Genomic DNA, 16,136 nt, shown 5'->3' with positions numbered 1-16,136 from the left:
GCCCATTAGTGGCTTTTTGGGTTCCTTTTGGGCTCACTCAGTGCTCTGAAACTGAGGGTCTGGGTGCAGGATGGCTGGGGAAAGGGGGGGTTCCTCCTGGAGCCTGTGGTAAGGGATGCTCAGCTGTACTCAGTGGGCCAGGAATGTCGTGGAGGAAGGCTAATTAAAGGGGAAGTTTGTAATTACCCCAGCAAATCCTTAACTGCCAAGTCCTGTAATTGCCCGTGATTGTGATGGTAGCCATCCACAACAACCAGGTATTGTCTTTTTTTTTTTTTTTTTTTTTTTGAGTTTTTTCTTGTCGCCCAGGCTGGAATGCAATGGCATGATCTTGGCTCACTGCAGCCTCCACCTCCCAGGCTCAGGCGATTCTCCTGCCTCAGCCTCCTGAGTAGCTGGGATTACAGGTGCCCGCCACCACACTCGGCTAATTTTTGTATTTTTAGTAGAGATGGGGTTTCACCATGTTGGCCAGGCTGGTCTCAAACTCCCTACCTACCTGTGATTCACCTGCCTTTGCCTCCCAAAGTGCTGGGATTACAGACGAGCTGCTGCGCCTGGCCCAGGTATTATCTTAGCTCAAGGACTGTGCTTTGGCAGGATTGCAGTGTGGTTACACGCTTGGGTTCTGGAGTCAGGCTGGCTAGTTTCATCACTTGTGAACCAATGGCTTTGTCATTTTTGACCCTCTGTTTCCTCATCTGTAGAGTGGTAAGAGTCAGCAGACTACTCATGGCCCCTTGGGGAAGATTCACTGAGATCCCATGAGTAGGGGTTGTCTTTTGCATAGTGCCTAACACATACTAAATAAATACTTGGATTGTTATTAGCTATTGTTACCATTAGGCATTAGTGAGTTCTAATTTTCAATAGTGTTGCATAGAAAGCTAGCTCTTGGCTGGGCGTGGTGGCTCATGCCTGTCATCCCAGCACCTTGGGAGGCCGAGGTGGGTGAATCACGAGGTCAGGAGTTCAAGACCAGCCTGGCCAACATGGTGGAACCCTGTCTCTACTAAAGATAAAAAAAATTAGCTGGGCTTGGTGGCGGGCACCTGTAATCCCAGCTACTTGGGAGGCTGAGGCAGGAGAATCTCTTGAAACCCAGGAGGCGAAGGTTGCAGTGATCCAAGATGGTGCCACTGCACTCCAGCCCAGGCGACAGTGTGAGACTCCGAGACTGTCTCAAAAAGAAAAAAAAAGGTAGCTTTTATTTTTTATTATTTATTTATTTTTATTTTTATTTTTGAGATGGAGTCTTGTTCCAACCCAAGCTGGAGTGCAATGGTGCGATCTTGGCTCACCACAACCTCCGCCTCCTGGGTTCAAATGATTATCCTGCCTCAGCCTCCTCACTAGCTGGAATTACAGGCATGTGCCACTATGTCCGACTAATTTTGTATTTTTAGTAGAGATGGGATTTCTCCATGTTGATCAGGCTGGTCTCGAACTCCCGACCTCAGGTGATCTGCCTGTCTTGGCCTGCCAAAGTGCTGGGATTACAGACGTGAGCCACCGCGCCTGGCCAGCTAGCTCTTATTTTAAATGATGCCTGTCCTCCTCTTATGGGGGTTAACATTTTTGATTTTTGCAAAATAAATGTGATAGGAGGTTTATTTTTGTTGTTGTTGTTCTGTTTGCCTTTTTAAAACCTACAAGGGGGTAACATTCAAAAATGGACAGTACAATTTTAGGGAAGATTTTACTGGTCCCTGAAATCCAAAAAGGAAGCACTGGCCTAGGGAGAATGGGAGAGCTGGAGTTGTTCTTTGTGCCTCAAAGGGGTTTCAGCCCCAGTTCCCTTTCTTCCAGCCCTTCTCTCCCAACACAACAAACAATAGAGGCAGCCCCTATATTCAAAAAGCCCTCTCCTGAAGAGGAGCTGGGAGCCTTTGAATTATTCATTGGCCCAGCTGAGCTAGCAGCTGGGGCCTGGCTCCTGTGACCTCTGCCATCTCTGTCCCCTTCAGTGCCTTGCCTAAGACTGAGATCCCTGGGGCATCTGGGGCTGACTGGTGCTTCCTGGGGCCAAGATAACTGTGCCATCCATTGTAAGCCCCCATTGCTGCATGGGTTAGGTCTGGCCTGTGCTTATCAGCCCTTCCTGGTTCTTCACAAAGCCAGGCTCTGCCAGCGCTCTCACATTTCAGCAAGGCAGCTTTATGCCATCCTGGCCCTCTGCTTTAGCCAGGTGTAAAGGGAAATTTCTCCTCTTACAGGCTACTTTTCCTGTCCTTCCATGCCCCAAGCCTAGATAAAGGGGAAATGAGAGAGAGCAGCATTCAGGGCGGGTTTCACATATGCAGCTGGGGGCATGGCCAGCCTGAGTTTCATTAGCTTAAGCCTGCCTCTCCCCAAGTACATACATAGCTCTTGGCTGAGTCTTTGCACCTGGCAGGCCTAGTCTGCCTTGTCATCCCAGGCGTAACTTCTCACGTGGGCATCACCCTGCTGGTTCCTACCCAGTGCCAGGATTTCCTGTAAGTTTCTTCTTATACCATTTGTTTCCATAGACACAGGCAAGATCCACTTCCTGGCAGGGACTCTTCCCAGGACTGACTGGCTGCAGATAGCCTTTGCATTGTATTTTCCACCAGCCCTGATGCTGGCCTTTTTCTACAAGCCAGCCTGGAAGGAGCACCTTCTAACTGACCTTTGGGTTGGGCAGACAGCCATGATTGCCTGATGAAGAATGATTGCCTCAATGAAGAATGATTTCTTCGTTGAGTAACATTTTATGTGCCAATGCTGCCCACACCTCTGAATCCGATTCAACTTCTTGGTCCCTGTCTTCTGTGGGAAAGGCGTAAGGGGATGGGCTCTCAAACTCTGCCACCCTGCAAAACATTGCACATGATGGCATTTCCACAAAGATATGAGTTGCAAACTGATTTACTGTAGCATTATGTATGAAATAGATAGGGAAACAGGTGGAAATAACCCAAACATTTAACAGTGAGGAATTAGTTAAATTAATTATAACGCAGTGGCACGATGAAATGTTATTCACTTAGTAAAGGTTGTCATAAGATAATGTTTATATGTAGATGTGGAATGAGGTTCATGAGGAAAAGGAGCAGGCTGCAAAGCAGAATGTGTCCTGTGATGAATGTATTCCGTTACCCCGTGCCGGGCACTATGCACCTCAGGAGGTATTTATCATCAGCCCCATTCTTTAGACGAAGAAACTGAGAGGCTCAGAGTTAGTCACTTGCTCAAGGTCTCACAGCAACTAAATGGTGTTTTAGCTGTGGTTTGAATCCAGACCCACCATGCTAAACAATATAAAACACTATAAGAAGATAACATAGAAGGGTATGTTAAAATGTTTAGTGTAGGCCGGGCATGGTGGCTCACGCCTATAATCCCAGAACTTTGGGAGGCTGATGCAGGTGGATCACTTGAGGTCAGGAGTTTGAGACCAGCCTGACCAACATGGAGAAACCCTGTCTCTACTAGAAATACAAAAATTAGCTGGGCGTGGTGGCGTGTGCCTGTAATCCGAGCTACTTGGGAGGCTGAGGCAGGAGAATTGCTTGAACCTGGGAGGCAGGGGTTGCAGTGAGCCGAGATTGCGCCACTGCACTCCAGCCTGGGCAACAAGAGCGAAACTCCGTCTCAAAAAAAAAAAAGTTTAGTGTATTTCTGGGTGGCAGGATTACTGGTCATTTTCATTTTCTTCTGTTTATATTTCTATTTTTTATGATGAGTAGGTATTGCATACTGAACAAAAGGCTTCCATAAAGTCTTTTTTTTTTTTTTTTTTTAGACTGAGTCTCGCTCTGTCGCCCAGGCTGGAGTGCTGTGGCCGGATCTCAGCTCACTGCAAGCTCCGCCTCTCGGGTTTATGCCATTCTCCTGCCTCAGCCTCCCGAGTAGCTGGGACTACAGGCGTCCGCCACCTCGCCCGGCTAGTTTTTTGTATTTTTTTAGTAGAGACGGAGTTTCACCGTGTTAGCCAGGATGGTCTCGATCTCCTGACCTCGTGATCCGCCCGTCTCGGCCTCCCAAAGTGCTGGGATTACAGGCTTGAGCCACCGCGCCCGGCCTCATAAAGTCTTTTTAAAAAGATGTCAGGGCTGGAGTTTGCTTATCTATAGTGGCAGCCCATGGGTAGGCTGCCTACAGAAACCAGGTGCTAAAGCCACCCCGTCCCTGTCCCATCAGCCTAGTGTGCTTCCCTCTCTGGAAATCCCATCGTGCTCCCCTGACCCTCCTTCATATTCGGGACAGTGGGGAAGAAAGAGGGATGGGGGAGGGTGGCCAGCAGGGGCCATGCCAAGGGGTTGGTCATTGTCTGGCAGCAGTGGACTTCCCTCTGTGGCTAAGCGGGAGCCACTTGTCACTGTAGCTTGGACCCCTCTATTTTGCCTCCACAGGCCATTGAGAAACTAGTTGCTCTTCTCAACACGCTGGACAGGTGGATTGATGAGACTCCTCCAGTGGACCAGCCCTCTCGGTTTGGGAATAAGGCATACAGGACCTGGTATGCCAAACTTGATGAGGTGAGGCTGCCACAGGACAGGCCAGGGACTGGGCTGGCAGTGAGGGTGGTGGCACCAGTTGGGAAAGGGCCTGCATTGTATAGCGCTTCTAGGCATATACAAATCTCAGACAGTTTGTTAAAATGGCAGTTTCACTTAGCAGAATTACAAATGAGTTTATACTCTGGTCATCTTCTGGGAAACACGACTATGCATATACAGCCCTTTGCACTACAAAGCTGTTTATTAAGTCACTATTTGTATTACGGCAAATTGGAAATGTTCCAAGTATCCATCTGTAGGGGATCATTTAAATAAATTAGTCCATCCACATCATGGAGTACTGTGCAGCTATGAAAAGGAATTTTTTTTTCTCCCCCTCGCCAAGATGGAGTCTTGCTCTGTCACCCAGGCTGGAGTGCAGTGGCGTGATCTCGGCTCACTGTAAGCTCCGCCTCCCAGGTTCCTGCCATTCTCCTGCCTCAGCCTCCTGAGTAGCTGGGACTACAGGTGCCCGCCACTACGCCCGGCTAATATTTTGTATTTTTAGTAGAGACAGGGTTTCACCGTGTTAACCAGGATGGTCTCGATCTCCTGACCTTGTGATCCACCCATCTCGGCCTCCCAAATTGCTGGGATTACAGGTGTGAGCCACCGTGCCTGGCCCCAGAAAAGGAATTTTTTTAATAGCTGGGCATGGTAGCTTATGCATGTAATCTCAGAATTCGGGGAGGTTTAGGTGGGAGGATCACTAGAGCCCAGGAGTTTGTGAGTAGGCTAGGCAACATAGCAAAACCCCGTTTCTGCAAAAAATAAGAAATGGTGGTGCATGCCTTTGGTTTCAGCTACTTGGGTGGCTGAAGCAGGAGAATGACTTGAGCTCTGGAGTTTGAGGATGCACTGAGCTATGATGGAGCCATTGCACACCCGCTTGGAATGCTAGCTGCATACTCCATGGTGTAGATGGACTAGTCTATTGAACTGATCCCCTACTGATGATTTTATTTTTGAATCTTATGAAGGTGTTACCTGTTCAAAGCAAACAAAAATAAAATAAAAATGCAGGATCTCAGACCCTGTCTAGAAAAGCAGAGTCTACAGGTCTGGGTAGGGACTGGGAATCTGGATTTTCACCAGCTTTCCAGGAGATTCTCGTGCCAGTTGTCTACAACTGAGCTTAAGGAAATTTGGGTCCTAATTGCTCTGGCCCAATATTTTCACATAGAGCAGAGGGGAGGACTCAGGACCCAGTGAAGTGCTATTCCCAAGAGAGGCCCGGGCCTGCCTCTGGACTCTTAAGATGGTACATGGTCTTTTTGTTTTCTTTTCTGTTGCTCAGGCTGGAGTGTAGCTCCCTGCAGCCTTGACCTCCTGGGCTCAAGCAATCCTCCTGCCTCACCCTCCCGAGTTGCTGGGACTACAGCATGCGCCACCACCCCTGGCTAATTTTTGTATTTTTAGTAGAGATGGGGTTTCATCATGTTGGCCAGGCTGGTCTCGAAATCCTGGCCTCAGGTGATCTGCCCACCTTGGCCTCCTAAAGTGTTGGGATTACAGGTGTGAGCCACTGTGCCCAACCTTAAGTTATATATTAAAGCTGACAAATTATAGCTGTACGGCTTACTCATGCCAAGTTTTTTACCCATGGAGTCACCACTCATGCAAAGCAATAGAACATTCTAGCTGGAGTGCTCCCCTTCCCAATTGATATAGCTCAGATTATTCTGATTTCTATTCCATAAATTGATTTTTTTCCATGTTTCTGAACTTCGTATAACTCTCTGGCTTCTTTTGCTCAATGTCATGTCTGAGATTCATCCATGTTTTCGTGTCTAGCTATAAGTCTTTTTCTTTGCTGTGTAGTGTTCTATTGTATGACTATACCACACTTTATTCATTTCACTGTCGATGGACATTTCCATTGCATTTCCACCTTTTGGCTACTCTAAACAATGCTGCTGTGAACATTCTTCTGCATGTCTTTTAATGGCACATGACACAAGCTCTTAGGAAGGTGGCCTGTGTGGGAATCATAGCACCGACCTACCAGAGTCTCTGTGGGGCTCCAGTGATTTACCACATGGGAGGATTGAGGCTTTTTTCCAGATTCCTCCTGTCTTGCCCCAGACCCCTGTGCCCTGGAAGAATCAGTCGATGATAAGCTGCCTGGGTAGTCTTCTGCTGTAGAATAATAAATGCTGTCCCTCCCCTTCCTTCTGTGGCCCGTCAGAACAGGGAACCAGGCTGGCCTGGCATGGCAGCGTGGGCCCCCAGTCAGGTGCTGCCCCTGGGCACCTGCCCACTGGGATGCTGCTTAATGTGCTGCCACCACTTTGTGTCTCTTGTGTTACCAGGAAGCAGAAAACTTGGTGGCCACAGTGGTCCCCACCCATCTGGCAGCTGCTGTGCCTGAGGTGGCTGTTTACCTAAAGGAGTCAGTGGGGAACTCCACGCGCATTGACTACGGCACAGGTATCTGCTGCTTGTGGGACTCTGTACTTATCTAGCTTCACTGCTTTCTTTTTTGGGCTTCAGGTGGTCTCGGGGCCCTCTGAGCAAGCAAGAGCAATCAAGAATTTGCCAAGCACCTGCAGCCTATTGGGGCCAGCTGGGGTGCAGGATGGTTTCACCGGCAGGGAGGGCGTAGGCATGCAGGGAGGCCCGGATGCTGTGGCTCTGCTGTAGTCCACCAGGGGGAGCTGATGCCCTGTGCATGGTGCTCACGCAGCGCTGCTTTCTGTTCTTGTGAAAATGGTCTCTGAGCAACTCATCATCACCAAAATAATAATTATTAATTGAGCACTTACTGTATGTCAAGGCAGCAGCTTACTGAAGCTTTGAGAAATGAGAACGCTTCTTGGTGGCCTCTGCAGTGTCGTGGCATACCCTCTCCCTTGCACCCTTTGTCTCTTAGCCACATTCTCTGTGCTCTTGAGCTCTTTGGTTCTGTGGTCCATGTAAGCCAAGCGGACTTGGACTTTGAGGAGAGGGAGTGTGTGGGCACCTTAAAAGGGAAGTGTGGACAGGTGCTGTGGTGCGCGCCTGTAATCCCAGCACTTTGGGAGGCCGACGGGGAGGATTGCCCGAGCTCAGGAGTTTAAGACCAGCCTAGACAATGTAGTGAGACTCCATCTCTTTTTTAAAAATTTATTTTAAGTTATTTTTATTTATATATATATTTTTTGAGACAGGGTCTTGCTTTGTCACCCAGGCTGCAGTATAGTGATGTGATCTTGGCCCACTGCAGCCTTGACCTCCTGGGCCCAAGTGATCCTCCTGCCTCTGCATCTCCCCACTCCCCAGTACCTGGGACTACAGGTGTGCACCACCAGCCTGGCAATTTATTTATTTTTTTTTTTTTGAGACAGAGTCCCACTCTGTTGCCCAGGCTGGAGTGCAGTGGCACGATCTTGGCTCACTGCAATCTCCACTTCCTGGGTTCAAGCGATTCTTCTGCCGGGACTACAGGCACACGCCACCATACCTGTCTAATTTTAGTGTTTTTAGTAGAGACAGGGTTTCACCATGTTGGCCAGGCTGGTTTCGAACTCCTGACCTCTGGTGAGGTTACTTCTCCACCCGCCTTGGCCTCCCAAAGTGCTGGGACTGGGATTACAGGCGTGAGCCACCACGCCTGGCCGATTGTTTTGTAGTTTTTATAGAGAAGGGTTTTTGCCATGTTGCCCGGACTGGTCTTGAACTCCTGAGCTCAAGCTGTTCTCCCACCTCAGCCTCCCAAAGTGCTTGGATTATAGGTGTGAGCCACCATGCTGAGACCCCATCTCTCGAAAATATAAAAGGGAGGCATTCTCTAGGTCAGGGCATGGCCTGTGTAGCTAAGGAGGACCTCTGCTTTGGTAAGGGCCCACCTTTCCTTCTTCCCTGCAGCAGGCAAATGGGAGCACCGCTCAGCCCTCCCCTTGTCTGGGGAATGTGATCTACAAGAGGGAGCCCCGGCCACAGAGGCAGGCCCTGGAGAAGGGCCCTCTTGGACCGGGTGGGGCTTTGACTAAGACCAGCAGGGAAAAGATCAAAGAGGGAAGACTGGCCAAGTCAGCAGGGGTTGGTGCCCCAGCTGCATTCGAACCCCTGAACAATGGGAGCCTGGGCCATGGCTGGTCATAATTGGAAACTGTGGCAGGGGAAGGAAACTGAGCTCACAAGCTTCCAGGCCCTGGAGGGGTCTTTGTCCTCCAGAGACAGGACAGAAGTATTCTCTGACACATTCTCTTCTCACCTCCCTCCAGATAGGTTTTGTGTGACACTGTGAACAATGGGATTCAATCACAGTCCAGTGAGTAGTTCCTATAGTGTAGACCGTTGCTGTTTGATATGACTGGGAAAGGAAGGAGGGTGCTTTTTCACCCTGTAATCTGATCATGTGTTCCCTGCTTAGAAGCCTGTAGTGACTCCCTATTACTCTTAGGGTAAAGTCTGAGCTCTTTCTGATGGCCACAAGGCCCATGTGACCTGTAGCCTCCTGTCATCACACACGTTCTCCCTTGCTCTCACTGCCTTCGACATACTGGCCTCCTTAGGGTTCCTCAAACAGATGAAGCTTTTTCTTGCCTCAAGGCCTATGCACATGCTGTTCCTTCTGGCTAGAATGCATTTCTTGCTTCCCTCACTCCCTTTGCCTTGCCAACTCACATCTTTCAGATTTCAGGTTAGATGTTACTTCCTTAGGGGAAACCTTGAACCTTTATGTCAGGGTCCTCCTGTGATATCCTCCAGTTAGCACCCTGTCTTTCTCCTTCAGACCTGGAATCATAGTAGTGACTGTATATTTATAATATCTGTTGTCCCTGATAGATCATAAATTTTTTGAGGGCAGGGACTTACTTGTCACTGTCTCCTAGTGTGTAACATGGACGGTGACTGCTTACATAGTAGGTGCTCAGTAAATATGGTGGAATTGCTCAGTGAGTTAAGCCTACATGATGAAATGTAAATGTCCAGCCCGGGTCTTTTGGCAGTAGAATTATAGTACTGGTAGTTCTTTTTTTTCTTTTCTTCTTTTTTTTTTTTTTTTTTGAGACAGTCTCACTTTGTTGCCCAGGCTGGAGTGCAGTGGCGTTATCATGGCTCACTGCAGCCTCAACCTCCTGGGCTCAGGTGATCCTCCATCTCAGCCTCCTGAGTAGTTGGGACCACAGGCACATGCCACCATGTCTGGCTAATTTTTGTATTTTTTGTAGAGACAACGAGTTTTGCCATGTTGGCCAGGCTAATCTCGAACTCCTGAGCTCAAGCAATCTGCCTGCCTCAGCCTCCTGAAGTGCTGGGATTACAGGCATGAGCCACCATACCCGGCCAGTATTATAGTTCTTGAAAGGAAAGGACCTAGCATATCTTTCTGAATGGGGAAGAGGTCTCGTCTCCACGTTGACCACCTACCTCAGAGGGGCACTTATCAGTGATTTGGACCCCGGGAGACTAAAACAATCCCAGTCCTTTACCTGGACGACTGTCACCGTTGGTTGTTTTTTCTCCTCCAGGGCATGAGGCAGCCTTTGCTGCTTTCCTCTGCTGTCTCTGCAAGATTGGGGTGCTCCGGGTGGATGACCAAATAGCTATTGTCTTCAAGGTGTTCAATCGGTGAGAGAAAGGACAGGAGGGTTGGAGGAGGGGGCGTGAGGGGCCATCTCTTTCCTCCTCAGACTGGGAAATGGGGTGCTGTAGGGTTCTCCTGAGTGGTTCATGGTTCTCTTGTCCTGTCCTAATCAAGCTGTGGCTGTGGGTAGAGTGTCCAAGGCTTTTTTCCAACAGGTTCAAATTAACCTCCAAGTAAAAACAAGTGAAAGAATTGTCACGTAGGCCGGGCGCGGTGGCTCACGCCTATAATCCCAGCACTTTGGGAGGCCCAGGCAGGCAGATCACAAGGTCAGGTGTTCGACACCAGTCTGACCAACATGGTGAAACCCCGTCTGTACTAAAAATACAAGAATCAGCTGGGTATGGTGGCACTGGCTTGTAATTCCAGCTACTCTGAAGGCTGAGGCAGGAGAATTGCTTGAACCCAGGAAACAGAGGTTGCAGTGAGCTGAGATCATGCCACTGTACTCCAGCCTGGGTGACAGAGTGAGACTCTGTCTCAAAAAAAAAGAATTGTCACATAATATTTGCCAGTGCCCACACGGTGTTGACCATGTGGAGGAAGAATTCTAAGCACTTTATGTATAACTCATTAATTCTTACAACAACCCTGTGAAATAGCAACAGTTATTTCCATTTTACATATGAGGAAACTGAGGCACAGAGCTATCTGGTGTCTTCACTGGGTTTACGCCAGCTGAATGCTGGTAGTCAGACTCTGACTTGCTGCCCCGCACCACCCAAGCTAGTCACTGAGCAGCACTGATGTGGATCAGTTACCCAGAGCTCTTCAAATCCCCATTGTGGGCCCCAGTCTAGCAGTGCTGCTGCGGCAGGCCTGTGATGGAGCCCAGGAGCAGTGCTCAATGCTCCATGGGTGGCTGATATGCAGCCTCTGATAAAAGTGAAGGTTGGAACCAGAAGAACCTAGGAGATAACCTGCTGGGACTTGTGTCAGCTTTCAGACAGGCCGACTGAGGCTGGAGAGGCTGAGGCCCTGCCCAGGGTTTTACAAGTTGTCAGGACTTGATGGCACCAAAACCCACCTTCCTAATCAGTGATTTTTGTTTTTTATTTTTTATTTTTTTTGGGACAGAGTCTCGCTCTGTCGCCCAGGCTGGAGTGCAGTGGCAAGATCTCAGCTCACTGCAAGCTCTGCCTCCTGGGTTCATGCCGTTCTCCTGCCTCAGCCTCCAGAGTAGCTGAGACTACAGGTGCCCACCACCATACCTGGCTGATTTTTTGTGTTTTTAGTAGAGAATGGGTTTCACCGTGTTAGCCAGGATAGTCTCGATCTCCTGATCTTGTGATCCGCCTGCCTCGGCCTCCCAAAGTGCTGGGATTATAGGCGTGAGCCACCGCGCCTGGGCCCCTAATCAGTGATTTTTTTCCCTTTCCTGAGCCAAAAGATGGCTGAGTGTTTGTTGGGGGAAATGAAGCTACATTATTGAAATTGAGACCAGTTACACTCTTCAGTGGTTATTTTGGGGGCCTCCTTGTGCTCCCAGTGGCCAAAAGGGTGAGACTGTCTTTTTACTTTTTGCTACCTTCCCTTTCCCTACCCTCCTGTGCAGGTACCTTGAGGTTATGCGGAAACTCCAGAAAACATACAGGATGGAGCCAGCCGGCAGCCAGGGAGTGTGGGGTCTGGATGACTTCCAGTTTCTGCCCTTCATCTGGGGCAGTTCACAGCTGATAGGTACTGGAGCAGGAGGCGCCTATCCCTCCACCCCCAGCCAAGTCTGCGTTCTGTGGCCCTCCCCTGCCCCTCCTGCGCTCCCTCCTTCCCTTCTTCCTGCCCAGGGCAGACAGTGACAGCTTGGAAAGCAGGGCATTAGACCAGCTATTGAGGGAGGCTGTTTGCTGTCGACCTTCTGCTGTGAGAGCCCTTGCGGTGGGCTGGGGGAGGCGGAGGCCAAGCGCCGCCAAGATAATGGGAAGTGACATGGGCTGGAGCAAGGGCGCATGCCTGGCACATAATGGACTGGTGTGAAATGCGCCCCAGCTCCTGGCAGCAGCTGTGGGGTTTTATGTTGAAAACGAGGGACCCTTTTGATTTGGTGACCAGCGTCATCCACTGTTATTATCAAGCTGTGTGCAAAGCGGCCCGTTAGGGAGCAGCCGCCAAGTGCTGGGCGGTGGGCCTGCTTCCTGTGGGGCTCAGAGAGGCCTGCTCTGGTGACTCCCCCACTCTTGAAGCTGGTTTTCAGGATGGGGGTGGGTGATCATCTCTATTTTGATGAAGAGTGAACTGCCTACAGAATGATATTCATAAATGACCATTAGTTGTGGCCTCAGGTGCATTGCCTCCCTGAATCTTCTCAGTGAACCTGTGAATGGTCTGCCAGCATGAGGCCAGCTCTGTTGACTGGCACCTGCGCCAGGCACCATACTGCGTGCTGTAGGCATGGTAATTATTGTCATGGCCCCTAGGAGGAGGTGCTGTTCTTGTCCCCACTGTCCAGGTGAGGAAACTGAACCTTGGCAGGCTGAAGTCATGCGTCCAATGCCATGCAGCTAGAGCTTAGCACATTAGAATACACAAACCCAGAGCCATTTATTGCTCCTTCAGGGTGAGGTGTTGAGGGCGCCATGGGCAGGACTGAGGCCCTTGGGTGGGTGTGACTGCTGGGCCGGGTTGCCCAGGTAGTGGTGGGGCCTGGTTCTGAACTCTGGGGCCCATTCCTCTTCCCAGACCACCCATACCTGGAGCCCAGACACTTTGTGGATGAGAAGGCGGTGAATGAGAACCACAAGGACTACATGTTCCTGGAATGTATCCTGTTTATCACCGAGGTGAGGAGGAGGGGTGAGAGGCCCATGGCTGCCTCCAGGCTTAGATGAACCGAGGATGGTGGCTTTACAGTGGATCAGAAGAGCCAGAGCTGCTGCCCAAAATGGCAGGGCCGGCCGGAGTGGGTTATTGAAAAGGAAGCACCACTGGGCCTCTCCTGAAAGAGTCAGCCGCTGCTGTCAGGGCCTCTGCCCAGTTCTCCTTCAGTTTCTCCTGAACACCACAGGAGTCTCAAGATGAGGGTCTAAGACTTGGTCACTAACTGGCCTTGGTGACTGCTGCAGCAGGTCTGAAAGGGTCAGGGTGGGGGAGATTTGTGGGGGAGGATCAGCATCTTTCAGTGGAGCCCCACAAGGGTCTGTAGAACCATGTGCTTGTGGGTGTGTAAAATGAAACCACCAGAGGAGATGGAGCGAACCTCTGGCACAGACAGCTTTTCTGTCGAAGGGACACGTCTCTGTCAGTGCCTGAGGACGTGAGCCCGAGCAAAGTGCCAGTGTGGGAGTATGCAGGCCTGGCCTGTCGTGGCAGTCACTGGACAGCCAGCCCCATGGCTGGGCTTTGGAACTGGAAGTTCTTGTCTCACCAAGGCAGGATTCCTTATAGTGGGCCCTGGACCACTTGTGCAAGATCTCCTAGGGTGTTTGTTAAAATGCACATTCCTGGGCCCCCCATCCCAACTTACTGCATCAGAATCTTAGGGGACAAGAGCCAGGAACCTGCGTCTAAACACACTTGCCAGGTGACTGCACAGGAAAGCTGGGGACCCTGTGCTCTCTGGACCTCTCTTCAGGGAGATGTTAGGACTTTTCATCCTCCCTGCCATCCCCGTGCCCCAATTTCCAAAGGGTGCCCTAGCTCTGCTATCTGGAGAGGGTTTGAGAGTTCTATCCCTCCACAGTTCCTTTCCTGACACCAGCACGGATGTCTGCTGCCTCAGTGAGGTCCTTAGCAGGCCTGTGGACGCTGGCCATGGGGGCTGCTGTCCGTCCGGGCTGTGTATTCCGAGCCCCGAAGAGGTGGAGAAAGCTGGGTTATAACCAGCAGCCTTGGCTCCAAGTTCTTCCTGGTCAACATTCGGCTCAGGCTTCTGCCAAACTCCAGGGGCCAGAGGGGAATGACACATTTTTTCCAAGTCAGCAAATGGAGCCGGGCCTGATGGCTGGGCGGCCACCGCTTCATTCCCGGAGATCTGCTGCCCTCAGCAGTGTGGCAGGCCCAAGGTCGGGAGGACTCGGGGGCAGCCTGGCTCACTGCCTTGAAAGCCAGTCACGCGCTGCTCTCTGTGGAGTGGAATGTGGGGGTCTGTGGAGCCCTGGGGGACCTCAGGATAAGCTGGAGGAGCAGGGTGGGAAGAAGGGTGCAGATTCCACACTTGAGCTCTTGCCTGTGACTGAAAGGCTGAGCTGTTTGGGCTCCCCCTGGCGGCTGGCCAGGCCTCTGGGTCCCTGTCTATATTCTAACTAGGAGGCAGGCCAGCCCTGGCCTCCAGGATTTTGGGAATTGATTCCATGGTAAAAGTTTGTGTCTTTAGTTGGTTGGCTGATGATGTTGGTATAAAAACCCCAAAAGCTTTTCCAAAGTTTGGGACCCAGTTCCTCCACTAGAGGAAATCTCAAAGTAGCCACTAGGTGGCAGGAGAGGCACATTGAACTTGGAGAGGGTTTGGTTACATTTATTTGAGGCCTCAGAAGGAACAGGGAGGGGAGGGCGTGCCTAGAGTTTTTGGCTGTTCCGCACCTTCTCCACAGGGCCGGGTTTTCACTTTGGGTCTAGGCTCTTGGGCATGGTGTTCAACAGTGGGCGCTAGGAGGAGTGTGCCCAGGAGCTGAGGTGGCTGCAGCAAGGGCCCATCTTGCCACGTGGCCGCTGGTTGCAGCACAGGTTGTGTTGGTTCTCCAGAGCGCCCACCCTCTTCCACCTCGGAGCAGTGAGCAGCATTTTGCAGCCCCTAGTTGGTGAGTGGCCTGGCCTAGCTCACTCGGGACCTGGAGGCTTGCACAGAGTTCTGTACACCTTGGTTGGGAAGGAGGCAATGTTTCCTCTGGAGATCCTGGATTCACCATGGTGCTCTTTTAACTGGGAGATTAAATAAAACACCTAGAACTTGGGAATGGAATCGGACAGCCCTTTCTGGGTCTCACGCCAAGACCGCACTGATACCTTTGGGCATCCAAGGTGAGGGACCCCACCTTGCAGGGCCTCTGCAGCCTCTGGAAATGCAGCCCTGGCGCCTTTAAGAGCCCAGGGCAGGCAGGAAAAGAATTTCAGTTTCAATCTGGCTTCTAAATTTGGAGTTTTGGGAAGGGAGGGATCAGATTTCAGCTGGAAGGGAAGGAGCTGACAGGAAGGCGCTGTGCAGAGCCTCCCCACCCCCGCCCATCCCCCCAGTTACTGACAGAGGAGCCATTTACAAAAGGCCGATTCTCTGGGGAGTGGAGAGGCAGGAACGCAGCGTCTGTGAGTAATTTCCTGCTCAATATGGCTGCTCTGACTCACACGATTCCCCTGGGGTCACTGCGGGCTGCAGCTCGCTCGCTCGTTCTGGTTCTTTCTCTTCTCCCTTTGTGGCTAGAATGAGCTAATTTTTTTTTTTTTTTTTTTGTCTTCCAGCCCCGATTTCTTTTTCCCCCCATCGTCTGTTTTCTTTGCCAGAGTTACAGGGTCTCCTTCTGAAGGACTTAGGGAGACCCTGGGCATTGAAGGCCTGGGGGGCAGCCCGCAGCTCCTCCAAATAAACTACCTCTCTGGCCTTTCTGTGGGTGGGGGCCCAGGGCCACTGGAGTTCCAGGACATGGGCCCAGCCCTGGCTCTGCCAGAGGCCTTTTGAGGATCTGTTCTTTGGCCCTGGTGGGCGACGCTGGCCAGGAGGCAGGGGTTCTGTCTTCCAGTGCCCATCTGCCTGCCTTTGCCTCGGAGCCCTTGCCGGGCAGGCCCCTGGCAGACGAAGCCGACAGGGTGCCCCCTGGTTGCTTGCTCAGAGGGCCCTGTCCAGAGAGTGAAACTGGTTAACACAGCTCCATGCTTCCTAAGCTTTCCCGGGCCTGGAAGTATGCACGGGGCTGGAGCCTGCAGACTGGGGAAGGGGCGGGGTAGGGCGGGGAGGAGGAGGGGAGGGGCTGGGGGTGGAGTGTAGTTGAGCCCCGCAGTTGAAACAAAGCTCCCCTGAGGTGAGGCCCCTGTAGGCTGGGGGTGCCTGGCCGCCCTCCTGGAGGAGCGAGCCTTGGATGATTCTGGGTGAAGCAAGTGGCCCAAGACAAGGCCCC

At 51.3% G+C, this 16,136-nt stretch overlaps 1 protein-coding gene across 7 annotated transcripts in view; it reads left to right on the top strand.

Moving 5' to 3' along the window:
- PTPA (protein phosphatase 2 phosphatase activator) overlaps positions 1-16,136 on the top strand; it is a 62,723-nt gene that overhangs the window by 16,396 nt on the left and 30,191 nt on the right. For all 7 annotated transcript variants that reach the window (XM_074016311.1, XM_065530009.2, XM_005580664.5 and 4 more), the window contains 5 exons: positions 4,377-4,502; positions 6,836-6,953; positions 9,980-10,079; positions 11,651-11,775; positions 12,772-12,872. In XM_074016311.1, the coding sequence (XP_073872412.1) occupies positions 4,377-4,502; positions 6,836-6,953; positions 9,980-10,079; positions 11,651-11,775; positions 12,772-12,872 (570 nt within the window). The remainder of the gene's footprint in view (positions 1-4,376; positions 4,503-6,835; positions 6,954-9,979; positions 10,080-11,650; positions 11,776-12,771; positions 12,873-16,136) is intronic.

This window comes from Macaca fascicularis, chromosome 15 (genome assembly GCF_037993035.2).
Source record: "Macaca fascicularis isolate 582-1 chromosome 15, T2T-MFA8v1.1".
Lineage (NCBI taxonomy): Eukaryota > Metazoa > Chordata > Mammalia > Primates > Cercopithecidae > Macaca > Macaca fascicularis.
Note: the sequence above shows the minus strand (reverse complement) of the source record. Positions and strands in the feature narration are given on the sequence as shown.